General features: G+C 34.1%; 2 protein-coding genes across 18 annotated transcripts in view; one reads left to right on the forward strand and one right to left on the reverse strand.

The window, feature by feature from the left end:
* The window catches only part of Med12l (mediator complex subunit 12L), a 314,799-nt gene that overhangs the window by 220,348 nt on the left and 81,057 nt on the right, over positions 1–13,394 (forward strand). The window lies entirely within an intron of this gene.
* The window catches only part of P2ry12 (purinergic receptor P2Y12), a 47,483-nt gene continuing 37,614 nt past the window's right edge, over positions 3,526–13,394 (reverse strand). For 3 of the 4 annotated variants that reach the window (XM_004834460.4, XM_004834457.3, XM_004834458.4), the window contains exons 2-3: positions 7,291–7,444; positions 3,526–5,530 (exon numbers count right to left, since the gene is read on the reverse strand). In XM_004834460.4, the coding sequence (XP_004834517.2) occupies positions 4,488–5,516 (1,029 nt within the window). In that variant the 5' untranslated portion in view covers positions 5,517–5,530; positions 7,291–7,444 and the 3' untranslated portion in view covers positions 3,526–4,487. Of the gene's footprint in view, positions 5,531–7,290; positions 7,548–13,394 lie in introns of those variants that run through there. The other variant, XM_087186367.1, reaches the window with a different exon arrangement.

Consider the following 13,394-nt stretch of genomic DNA (forward strand, 5'->3'; position numbering starts at 1 on the left):
TATTTTTTTCCTTTATATCTCTTGAAGTAAGGAAAGTTGTTGACTCTGGGAGTGTGCTTCCCAGATAGGTGAAGGGAAAGAGGAAATGAGGAGATTTCATGGGACATGTGGATTCACCGTGGTGAGTTTCATTTCCTATTTCTTGCCACAAGTTTGACCATAGAGTTGGGCTAGACTGAGGGGTTGAGTTTATCGGAAACTTTGGATGACTTGGCTTAGGATTCTGAGACTAGAAATTCCCTTGAACATTTTTAAATATGAGGCAACACAATGCCTAATAATTTTGGTTGATTCTAACCAATGGGTAGCACAATTTGAAAAATTTACTTGTGACTCAAATATTGTTGATCCTCCGGAATATAGACTCAAGATTTTACTAATGTATTATAACATAATTTAAATATATCTTTTTGTTTACTTCAGTAGAGGCTAACAAAGAAGCAAACCTTTTAAAAAAAATTTTAGGTTCGAGGCGTTTAACCTATGTAGTTAGTTACAAAGTTCCCTTCAGCCCCAAATCGATTATCTAGGTTTGGAATAGTTTCACTTTAATAAAACAGAAATTCTGGACAGAATAATTTCGTAATATAAAAACTGGAAGTCACATTTAGGTTGAATTTCAAAATTCCAATGTTTGAGAAACTTTGAAAAGAGGAACTGATTAATTATGCCTGGTTCTAGTAATAGAAGTGCATTCTTTTAAATGTGTGTGTGAAAGTGTTTTAGGCATTGGATTTGGAAACTTTCTGCTACAAACTCAGTTTAGAGGTTGAAAACAAAGTGAAGACTATGCTGAGGAGGAAATCAAAGAAGATACAATGAAAGGTCACAGAATTCAGGCTGGCAAATGGTAAAAAACTATTTCCATGTCTAGTCTCCAAGTTAGGTCAAAAGATTCCTATTGACGTGACTAGCCAGTACCATGTGAATAATATCTGAAAAGATGAGGAAGTATTTGCTTTGATTTGGGATGGACAGTTGAAGTGGACAGTTGAAGGAACTGGGTATATTCCTAGAAGAGACTTAATTCCCATCAAAGTATACAGTGGTACTTTCCTCAAATCATGTAACATTGTTTTAAAAATGTCTTACTATAGTAACAAATGGTGATAAAGAGCTAAAAAAAAGTTACGCAATTTAAAAGTAAATATAATGTTTTTGTACATTAAAATGTTAAAAATTTCTCCATGTAACTAGAAACAATTATAAGTATTATTTGAACCACTTAGTATTTAAGTTTAATATTTAATGTTAAAGCACATTTTTAAGTTCAAATACAGAAGTGTATGTAGCAGAATGTGAAAGTTAATCCCCTTTCATATATGAACCAATGTATATGCGTACATATATATTTAAATTATTTACATGTTGAATCTTTGTTTAGATCCATGTTATTACATGTTAGACATGTTTTCAAAAGCAACATATATTTATAATGAATGTAATAATAAATATATAAATCTACCATAGTTTAGTTTAGCTTCTACTGGGGACATTTAATTTGTTTCCACATTTTCCTTTAAGAATAATACTATGAAGCAAATGCATGTCCATATATTCTTTTTTTTTTTCCTGGCCATGTATTCATGTGCATTTGTTCCAACATATTTGTAGGAGATTTTCTAGAGGTAGGGTAGCTGGTTAAAAGTTATGTGTCAAAATGTTGAGTGGTATTTTCAGATAGGTTTCCAGAAAGATGGTACCAATTTATACTCCCATCAAGAGCAGAATTTTCTAAAACTGTTATAAATAATTTTTTAAATCAACTAGAAATTTACAGGTAAAAATCTGTGCCATATTTTATATAGTATGTGTATGTGTTTGAAATTTATAAGTAGGGTGTGTATATTTTTATATTTTGTATTTTAATGTGATGAAAACATTTTCAATCAATTAGAAACTTACAGATAAAAACTGTGACACACATATAAATTTATGATTTATAAGGAGGGTATATATATTTATATTTTTATTGGCCATTTATATTTCTCCTGGAAACTGCCTTCTGCCCCCTTCACATTTTTAAAAAATCAAGCTGTTTTTCATAACCCATTGTTTAGTAAGTGTATTTCCATACTTTTAGTTCCCACCAGCAATGTTCTAATCTCACTCGGGGCTTTGCCTACCAAGGGTGGTCGGCTCTTTTCTGTGTGAAGCTGCCAAAACACCTGTATGTGTGAAAAGATGGTTCTGTTTTTGCAGAGGTTTTTTTTTTTCCTGTCCTTACAGTACTGTTTCAAAGGTTGACAGTCCCCACTTTTTGAATGAGTTAGGAAATACTTAAATTGTGCAGGCCGTACAGTGTCCATTACCACAACTCGGCTCTCTTGTTGTAGCATGAAAGCAGCCATAGATTCAGCCTGAATGACAGGATTGTGCTGTAATGAAACCTTATTTGTGGGTGCTGAAATTTGAATTTCATGTTTTATGAAATTTTAGTCTTCAAATTTTCCCCCACAAACACTTGAAAATATAAAAAGATTCTTAGATCATAGATTGTGCACAAATAAGTGGTGAGCTGTGGTTTGGCCTAGCAGCTGTACCTGCCAACCACTGCTGTGATATTTGCTGTAAGAAGCCACTGAGAGCAACTGCCAATCATGAGCATCCTTAGGCTTCAGAAGCCACTGAGACTGTTAGGATTACATTCTGTCTTCTTATCTTCTGAATTTTTCACCCTCCCATATCTACACTTTTTAAAAAAATGAAAGCCATTGTGAAACTTGGGTTTTATTATATAAAAAATTTTAAACCTAGAGTTAGTGGCATGTAGTATGTATAATTAACACTCAGTAAATACTGACCTCTCAGGCTGTCTTTTGTTTGATGATGGAGTATATGGTATCTACTGTCCAAGTAAAGAAATTCCAACAAAAGATGACTTAGAGTTTTGTTGTATATACATACCTGCAAAGAATAGGTAATTCCAATACATTACAGTTCTTTTTATAAAAATACCATAATACCATCAGCATTTGTAGTTTTTTCTGTCTCCTTAACAGTCATCTCAGCAAATTAATACAGTGCAATAAAGTAGACTAATGTGGCAGAAATGACCACTGCTCTTTGCCCAGGTCTACATAGAGTATTGGTGTCTGGGCCCTCTTCTGTTTGAGAATCACTGCTGGGCATCATAAATAATTGAGATAAGTGATTTTTACTTAATGCTGTTACATATTTTGTTTATATTAAAACCATTATATGTGACCCTGATGTGATCATTACTCATTATGTTTATGTACTGAAATGTTACAACATACCCCTAAATATGTACCATGTGTCAATTAAAAAATAAAAATACCAAATATTGCTTGTGTGAAATCAGACTATATGCTATAAGTATCACCAATTTTATCATTTGTATGTGAACTTGTTGAGGTGAGACCTCATCTTTAGAAGAGAGTGCACAGTACCATGTAATAAACAGTGCTGGTAGTGATTCTTAAATGGTTTTAGTGTTTGAAGTAGTTGTTTGGGAAGAGAATGAGCCATGGTATGTAGTATCTTTGAATAAAGAATGCAAACAAAGTGATGCAGAGTTTAATGTAAACTTTTACCTTATACACACAAATACAAATAAGTAATGCCAAATAGTCACTTTCTTCTTCGTAGTTACACTGTACAACATTGTAATCATACTTCATTTTTCTTATAAAGGGAAATGTTCATATACTCAGATAACAGGTATTTATAGAAGCTAGTTAATAAAAATTAGGGTAAATGATGGTGCTGTACCATTGAAGTTGTTAAAATATTAGTAAAACTGACTTTCCTAATGTTTTTTATTATTAGGATGTTATAAAAGTAATTTTAATTTTAATGATTTTATTCACTATTTCTGCTGTTTATTAGAAAGGCATTCTCTAAATCTCTGTCATTTTAATGAACAATTAAAAAATCCAGTCCCACAAAATACCATTTCAATTAGTTTAAATCCCTGAAGATTTTTCTAATAAAAATCAGTAGTTACGCTTTATCTATCACATTTAAAGTTTTCTACATCTCATAATAGGCTATGATTTGGTTATGGGAGTAATACATATATATATATATATCTATATATCTATATCTATATATCTCGTAACCATTTTTGGTGAGTAGATTGATCATTTTATAGCAGATTGATCATTTTTTTCTGTTTATATAAAAATAAAATTGTGATCAATGGTTTATTTAAAAAGGTTACAGTAGTTGTTATTATATGGTAACCCACTTTGCAGAAGCTATGCAAATAATGAATTCTCTGTAGTTTTTCATGAAGCATGGTGATTGGATATATATTTTTTACTACATAGTAAAGATTAAGTTATTTTCAAACATTTCAAGATAGCTTTTTAGACTAGAAAAGTAAGTGAAAATTAGTTTTGTAGTTATCTATTCAAGAGATACTGTTATGAACCCAGATACTTCTTAGTGTTAATATTTTTACACAGTGCTTTCCTTTGAGGGATTCTTAATACTAGTAGATTGCAACTTGAGTAATTTGTTTACATTGGAGTCTCTTCACTTGGGTCACCACCACCCTGTCCTTTCTTCCTGTTTTCTCGGGGTGGAGATTTTGCAGAATTGTGGCACTTCAGCATGCTTATCAAGGAATTTCTAAAGGATTTGCAAAGGAAAAAATAGATGAATGGATCCAAGCATGCATTCAAAGAAGTTAACCAGAGTGTGCTTTCTTTGACGTAGAACAGAGTGTTCTCTGCAGCACAGTCAAAAACATCCCGGGTCTGACTCAGGGTGTAGGGAATTCGTGCAAAATGGAAAGGAACAAAACAAATAAAGAACACAGCAATGATAATGAAAACTTTGACATTCACCTTTTTCCTGGGGACTTTGCCTGCTCCCCTTGTTCTTACATATGATCTGTAGAGTTCTTTTGTAATGAGCGTATAGCATACAATTACAATTAAAAAATTAATCCAGAAAATGACTTGACAGATGTAATTGACTATTTCATGCCAGACCAGCCCAAACTGTGATTTAAAGAAAGAGCATTTCTTCACATTCTTGTCTCTTGGCCTCTTGTTAGTGAGAATCATGTTAGGCAAAGAGAATAAGAACATGAAAGCCCAGATGACAACAGAGAGAATCTTAGCCCCCAAGAGATTACTGGGGTTGGATGTTTTAAATGGCCTGGTGGTCTTCTGGTAACGGTCGATAGTTATCAGTCCTAGGAATGAAATACTGATATACATTGTGAAATAAAATATGACCGAAGTAACTTGGCACACAAAGGTTCTCAGAGGTCCTGGTCCCAGTTCGGCATCACTAAGAATTTTGAATGGAAAAGTCAGAATCATGAGAAGATCGGAAATGACTGTGTTCTTTAGAAAAATAATGAAGTTAGATTTACTGTTGATTTGAAAGAAAATCCTCATTGCCAGGCTGTTTGTGATGAGTCCAACAAAAAACAGGAAAGAGTAGAGCAGCGGGAAGAGAACCTGGGTAATCTTGTAGTCTCTGGCACAGAGGCTGCTGTTCCCAGGTGCAGAGGTGAGGTTGCTGGTGGCCTGCATTTCCTCTTTGGTGCCTAGAACAGGAGGGAGGGTGATTACTTTAGTCCCAGTAGTTGGTGCTAGTGCTACCCCTGTGTGTAACTTTTTCAGATACAACTTTCACTAAAAATTAAGATTTCTGGTCTTTATTGTAGCAGTTAGTAGGACCACAGAAAACAGAATCTCAAAATATTTAATCTTAGCAAATACTACAGTGTATCAAAGTATAATATGAGCGCATTATGTGTTATGAGGGGCGCTCTGCATTTGTTTTTTGAATGTTTGCCTTTTAGAGCAATTTTGATCTTAGTCTAAGTCCATCTATGTTTACATATAAAAGCCAGAAAAAAGTACTTGGACTCTGTTTTGTTCTTTCTCAACTTCACTTCTATGCCTTTTAGCGTCTTAAGTTTCTATGCAGAGTCACTTTTCCTACACCATCCTCATTACTAGCTTTATTTACTATAGTACTATCAAATTGTGAAAGAGAAGTGATGACAATTACCCATTAGAATTTGAAATTAAAAAGTGGAAAGAAATAGGTGTAAAATCACTCTTGGGGATTTTGTTAAATACTGAATAGGAAAAAATAGCTGAAACATTTTCCTGTAAATTACAAGATATTCCTACCCTTATATTGCCTTGCCCTGCTATCCATTCAAAAGTCAGCTTCATGGAGAATAATTATTTAGCTATAAATATTTTTAACTTATGTATTTCTCACTTCCAACTTTGTTGGCTATATTTGAAGTTTTACATAATTTTTTGAATATCATTCATTTTAAAACTAAAACATAAGGAATTACTTACATATGTATGGTCACTAGTTGGCATTCCTTAAAATAGCCAGGAAATTTTTTTTTAATATTTGGAGTATATAATGTTAGCTAAAATAAAATAGCAAAACTATGTCCTTCTCTGAATTTTATTACCAAAAGAGGCAGCTATAAAGAAAATTAACCATTGACTTTAATGTGCTACCTGGCGTCTTAAGTTTTAAAACTTGAGATGAAATTTGTGATATTTTATTTAATCAAAGACAAAATTCTACATAAAATACCATTCCTGATAATTAGACATAGTCATGTTGAAAATACAAAAATCTAAATTAAAAAGCAAAAACCCCACTTTTATGCAAAAGATTTAACATAACAAATGAAACTAGTAGAAAATTCCTCAAAATATTAATGGAATTTTTTTTCTGTAATTATTAAAAGCAAAACATTTTAAAATCACACTGTCACAAGTCAGTTTCAATTTTCAAAACCTCCCACCTACTTAACTTTTTAAAAAACTAAACAAAAATGGATATTTTATTGATACAAGATCACTGATTTTAACCTTTACTACAGCTTTATATTTCTTTTTTTTTTTGGTACCGGGGATTGAACTCGGGTCCTTGAGCTTGCACAGCAGGCGGCAAACCACTGAGCTAAATCCCCAGCCCCGTCTTTACATTTCTTAGTTGTTCATTCTCTGACAGTCTCATCAATTTTTTATAAAGGCTTACTTTGCATGAATAAGTTATTTAATAAATATTTCTGACAGCAAGAATTTTGACTTAAATCTCATAGTCAAGATAAGTAAAACCATTTGTAATTTATTTCTGTAATTTTTTTTTTTAACTGAAGAGCTTAATAATTATCTCTGATACCATTAATATGACCTGTTATTTTAATTTTCCAAATATGTGCTTGCAGTGGTATTGTTATTTAAAGTTTTCAATTTAAAAACGTACACATCCATCATAGTATAAATACATATTTGTCAAATACTTCTATGTATATAACATTACCTTGTTATTCTGTTGATTCTGAAGGATTTGAATGTCTCCAGTAGTGTAGTTAATGCAACTTGCAGGCTGGCATCTGGTATTTTCTTTCTAAAGTCTTAATTTAGTTGGCAAACCACTTTGTGATTACGAATTTGCTGAATTTCATCAGTGAAGTCTTGAGTAGTCAGAGAGAGAGAGAGGAGAGAGAGGAGAGATTACCTTCAACACTGTGGACTCAAAACTATGCAGACACTGAATTTCCATCTGTCTGCTTTTAGGACTTCTGCTTTTAGCCTGGGGAATGAGGATCAAAGGTGGCTGAGAAGTCATCTATTAAAAAACAATTTAAAATCTTGTGGCTTTTTATTGAAGCTTGATTTATTACTTGGAGTTCTTTTGGTTATTTTCCTTATAAACTGTAAATCCAAGTTGAGAGCAAGCCTTCAAAAGTTTGCTTCCTGGAAATTGCAAGCTTGCTTTCTGAGGTGGTTATTCACCTGAAAACATATTGTGTTCCACACTCGATGATATATTACCTTCTAGCAAGTAATTACATTAACTCAAAATGTGTGCTAGTTAGGGATGTTAAGACTCTTGCCTTTTGTTTTTTCCCTGGTTAATAATGTCATTATTTTAAATCTGTGTTTGATCAACTTCTTTGTAGGCAAAACAGTTTCCTTCCATTATAAATGATCAGATTTCAAAATTACATTATAAAAGAAAAGCAGTTTTATCCGTTGCCAGACTTATTATATAAAGCAACCTTGTCCATGCTTTTCTTAAACAGGATTTAAATATAAACAAGTTTTTTAAAAAATATTTTTTTACATAGATTTAAATTTTGAGGAAATTGGAATAATGACATTAAATTAAGGAACCCTTGTATTACTAATATGTACAGTTATTTTAAACCTAAACGGCAAAAGATGCCTAGGGGAGAAACTGGAAGGGTAAAGCTTGTTGCCATTACACCTTACAAGGTGTAACATCTAGAACTGTATTGTCCTCCTGTAAGCAGTAGAATTGTTTTGGTAGGTGCTTTTGCTATGAATACATATTTTAATCATTTCTTTTGAAGTTTGAGAGTTGTGTCTGTATTTGCAGTTATTTCTTCAATATTGATTCTCGAAGTACTGAACCTCACCTAGCAATGTATATTCTCGGGCACTTACCTAGTCCCCATGAATCAGAAACTGTGGTGTACCAACCTCCATCTATGTTTTAATGAGCTTTCCATGTGATGCTCAGGCACACAAAAGTTTGAGGACCACTGATTTAAATGGACATAAGAATTTTATTGCCATCATGAATTTGCAGCCATCTATATGTATCAGTTTTTCTCATTTCCGTTGCAAAGTTTAGTTACTTACTAATTTTCATGTGTTGGCCATCTAGGAGTATTGATTTTAAACTTTTTTAAACTTGATTTTAAACTTTTGTTGGGGAAAAATTTGTGTTATATAGGGCCAGGGATTTAGCTCAGTGGTGGTACCACCTGCCTCGCAAGTGCAAGGTCCTGAGTTCGATCTCTGGTGCCAGAAAACAAAAAAACCAAAAAATTAATATTATAATAAAGCTTAAGTAGCCTTTCTTATTTGTTGGTTTAGAGAGCTGAAATTATACTTTTTAAAAGGAGTTTTATGTTTTAAAATAGTAACAGTCAACATTTGATTTCTTTTACTGTTATGAATTAACTCATTATTTTAGCTACTTTCTGAAGTAAATACTTTACTTATTTTATCCCCATTCTGGATGAAGGAAATTGAGAAGCAAAGCTTTGAAGTTAATTGAAGACTTTTCCAATCTTTTGCTTCCAAAGCCAACATTTTGCTGTGAGCTGTGTACAGTACCTGTGAATCTGCTGTCACACACGTACACATCTTTAGGCCCAGGAATGAGAGGTGACTGATAGGTGTGGAATGAGTACACTTCTTTAAATAAAATGAGGATTACACTTGCCTTTATATCAAGTTATAAACTCTACAGGATATTTATGATATGTTTCTTTATTCATATAAAACAAGGTTTATAAGAAAGTCATGATTATTTTCTGTAAGTCAGTCTACCCCATTGAAGGAAAACAAATTCAAGATTCTTAAATTATACTACTTTTTTGAAGATACATGCAAAGGCTCTTGAGAAATTTGAGAATTAAGGAACACTTTTGTTCACGTTAATGCTGTACGGTTTTAACTCAGTTGAAAAAAATAATCTTTAAGAACTCATAATGTTGAGAGCTCTTCATTTTATTTTTATTTTTTATTTTTCGTTTAGTAAAGGATTGGCTAAAGTTGTTATTTTTATAAAGCTGGCTATACTACTTACAGGTGAGGCAGGATATTAAGCGCAACTTATTCTATAATGTGTACTATGTTTCCATCTGAATATTTAAGCATAAAAAATAGAGGGGAAGTATGAAATGCTGTATTTTCTTTTATTAGGAATATTACATCTACTTCATCTAATCATAAGTATTTGGAAGAAAAACATAGATGCAGAATGGGATTCTTTTTTCCTTTAGACATTGGTTTAATAATTTTAAAACTATGATTATTGAATCACTGTAGAAATATCAGAAAATATGAATAAGGTGAAAGGAGAACCCACAGCTCTGATAATCTCACATCTTTCTGAATACATATTTTGGCAACATTTCTAATCATTTATCTTAAGGAAATTAAAATGACTTAGATCAGCCCTCAGTTTTGTTAACTCTGTTTCTTCCTTTTAAAGATGTTTGGCTGAAGAAATACATTTAATTTCTGTAGTGTAATAAACCTACCACGGCTTTGGATGTATTTCCTCCTCTTTTCTTGTGTAAGTCTCTGAGTGTGAGGTAATATCTGGGAAGGAAGGTAAGTGATCTGGAGGATGCCGTTTTTTAGAACTCAGTTTATAGGGAAGATGTCCCATTCAGTCCACTAGCAGCAGGTGGGCAAACTTAAAAGAGATAGTTTGGCTCTTCCTGAGGAATCTCCATTTGATTCTTTTTCCTGCTTAAGGAATGTATCATTCAAGGAGTAACCTATAGAGTGATTTTCTGGTGCTGATCTGAGATCATTACTATTACAACTATGTACTTGGGAATGTTTAAATACCAAGTTGAAAGAAGTCCTTGGTACCTTTGGAATCATTCGGTATTTTTTCATAGGCACTTTGAAAAATGTATATCCTAGTTGTACAAAACAAATTGTATAAACAGATCTTATAGGCTACTGAAGAAAAACTAGCTTTAAAATGTCTGCAACTGTCCTCTTTGAAGGCTAGTACAGTAACAGCTATTGTGATATTCCTAAAAGTATTAGCTATAAGAAACAAATTCTATCTTCTCACTTAGGGGTTAATCACTGGGGGTTTTTTTTGTAGCTAACTATGTTGCTTTGGCTTTTTACTTTCTTCCCCTCACTAGCAAGTCCTGACCTACTTTCTTGACCCAACTCCCTAACCATATTCAGGCCAGTGAACTGATTGGAGCTTCTTTAAGTTTCTCGCTTACTCACCACATCTCTCAGCCTCAGGTAGAAAGATGTCCCTTTCTTTCCATATTAATCTAAACAAGGGCCCATTGTTTCCTCTCTTCTCTTTCACTTAATCTACTCTTCAATCTGGATTACCTTAATGGTACTTCTTTATTTGAATCACAGCTTTGAAACAAGAGTTTGAAGTTGATTATCCAAATAAAATTTTTTCTTTTCTCTCAAGCTGCTGTTCTTCATGTTCTATTTGTAGTAAATGTGAGTCACTTCTCTAGCCTTCACTATTTCATCATCAACTCTTCAACCCTCGTTTCCTGCGTTCTTCCCTTTCCACTCTAGAGAAACTTCTCTTTTGAGGTTCACACATGATGTTTTAGTAAATAAGCCATTGACATTGTTGATTGCCCATATTCTCATAAGTCCTCAGACTTCTGTGACCCTGCATTTTAATCAGAGCATCATATTAATTATGAAATGTACATGTGCACTACTTGATGGCTTGCTTGCATTCTATATCATCTCAGCTCTGTAGTCTTCTTCCACAAAAAGAAAATGTGGAAGTTTATACCCCTCCCAGCACTTGTCACACTATACTTATCCATGTCACCTGTACTAGTGATGGCATCAAACTAAAAACTACACATTAATCATACATTTTCATCTGCCCCTTCAATTCCTTGCACTTATATCCTTCCAGCCCTCATAATATGCTTTTTTTTTCACCAACAGATTGTTCTTGAAATCCATTATGGTACACACCAACTCCTTAGATTCAGACACTTGATCCTTTCCTAACTTCCTTCAGATACATCTTGGGCTTTCCTTCTTAGTTCTCATTCTCACCACTAAGTCTTTGTTCATGCTACAAACATTTTTGCTCAAACTTTCTGCTTGACACTCACTTCTTCCCTTCAGTTTTCTTGCCACTTAACTATGAGGTTAAGTTTCCTATGAAACTAATCTCTGTTTTTGTCTTAAGCCCTGACGTATTCCTTTTACCAAATGTGTGTTCATTAGTCCAATTATGTATTTGGTGTACTTGACAAATACTAAGTGCCAGCTTGGTGTCTATGAAGGAGAATACAAAAAAAAGAATAAAACAGATATGAAGTTTTTCTCAAAATTTGCGTCCAGCAGGAAAGACGAACATTTAGAAAATTGAATTACACTATGATAAACCTTCCCAACTCTCCTTCCCCTTCCTAGTCTTATGGTAAGGGTTTCCATAAACAGGGTGTCAGAGTGACCTGACACTGCAGTTGCACATAGCATTTCGGCAAGTGCAGCTGAAGCTGTTGAGAATATTTTAGGTGGTGGAAAGAGCAACAGTGATGGAAGGAGCTGTACCAGTCTATATGGAAAATGTTGAATATTGCAGTACATTGTGGAGCCTAGGGGGCTGTCAAGAGGATAAGAAGTCTAGAATATGAATTTTCAGCAGTGAGAACTGTGTCTAGTATACTCCTAAGCATTTTATATACTTTATCTCAGTTATTCTCCCAAAGACCTTACAAGGAAGATGGCATTTCCCCATTTTTTCAGGGGAAAAGTCTGGCCCTCAGTTCATTATATGGGATCATGGAGTTGTCTAGTGGCAGCCCTGGGATGCAGTCACAGCTCTCTCTGCCCTAAGCTTGGGCTACTGTGAATACAGTTATCCTGAGCTTCTGGGATAAGTACATAGATTTTCTAGGATGCTTTCCCTCACTATCTCCATTTGGACTTCTAGCTCTACAGTAACTGCTTTTGACTTGAATCTGTGCTTCTTGAAGACTGGGAATGTTCATTCTTGTATTTTCTGAGTATTCCTACCATGTCTTACCTTAAGTACATAGTCTATAGAGTTGTCAAATAACTTTGCTCACTTTTTCCTTCACCTCTCACACAGACATTGATTTAGGACCATTTGACATGCTCCTTAACTGAAATGACAAAGCATATGAATGGAACCACGTGATTTTGCAGTGTTCTAAGTGGCCTCTATCCTCTTTGTAAGGATACATCTTGCCAGACAAAAAGCTATGCTAGCAGTGCTCTGTAACAATAACTAAAGTTGGAGTTGGAGTTTAACAAGCAACTAAGCTTATTCAGTTGTGCAGCTTAGTATAAGAATCTACCTGTTAACACCTGCCCACCATCACCCCTTGTTTCCTACATTTAGGTCTGAAAATTTGTTAAATAAGAACATCCTTCTGGGAGCCTGCCTCTCCCCGCCCCCCCTTCCCTCCAGCTCTGTCCCTCTATTTCTCTCCTCGCTCCCCTTTTCTCTGCTAGCTCACTCCCTAGCAAATTTGAACTCTTGAAGCATTACAAGTTCATGGAGGGATATAGCAAGATAAATAGGGCATGCAAATGTATATTTCTAGTAGAGTATAATAGAAAGGAACCAGTGTAATGGATATGTGGCCAGATGACAAGTGTGTGCACGAGGGAAAGACTAATAAAATGATAAGAGACCGTGAACAAAGTGACAGAATTGGAACGGAACACAGCTTCTTCAGGTCTACAGAAGCAAAATGCTACTTTGTACTGAGCACACACATTTAGTACTCCAGAGTAAACATCAGAGTTCCCCAGGTCTGAAGGTTTTTGGTCTTTGGTGCAGCCGTTGCTTGTTATGAAGGAATGGGTTGAGATTTTTTTTTTCCT

Source organism: Heterocephalus glaber, unplaced genomic scaffold (assembly GCF_053883595.1).
Source record: "Heterocephalus glaber isolate CG9 unplaced genomic scaffold, H.glaber_assembly_v1.0 deba00001504, whole genome shotgun sequence".
Lineage (NCBI taxonomy): Eukaryota > Metazoa > Chordata > Mammalia > Rodentia > Bathyergidae > Heterocephalus > Heterocephalus glaber.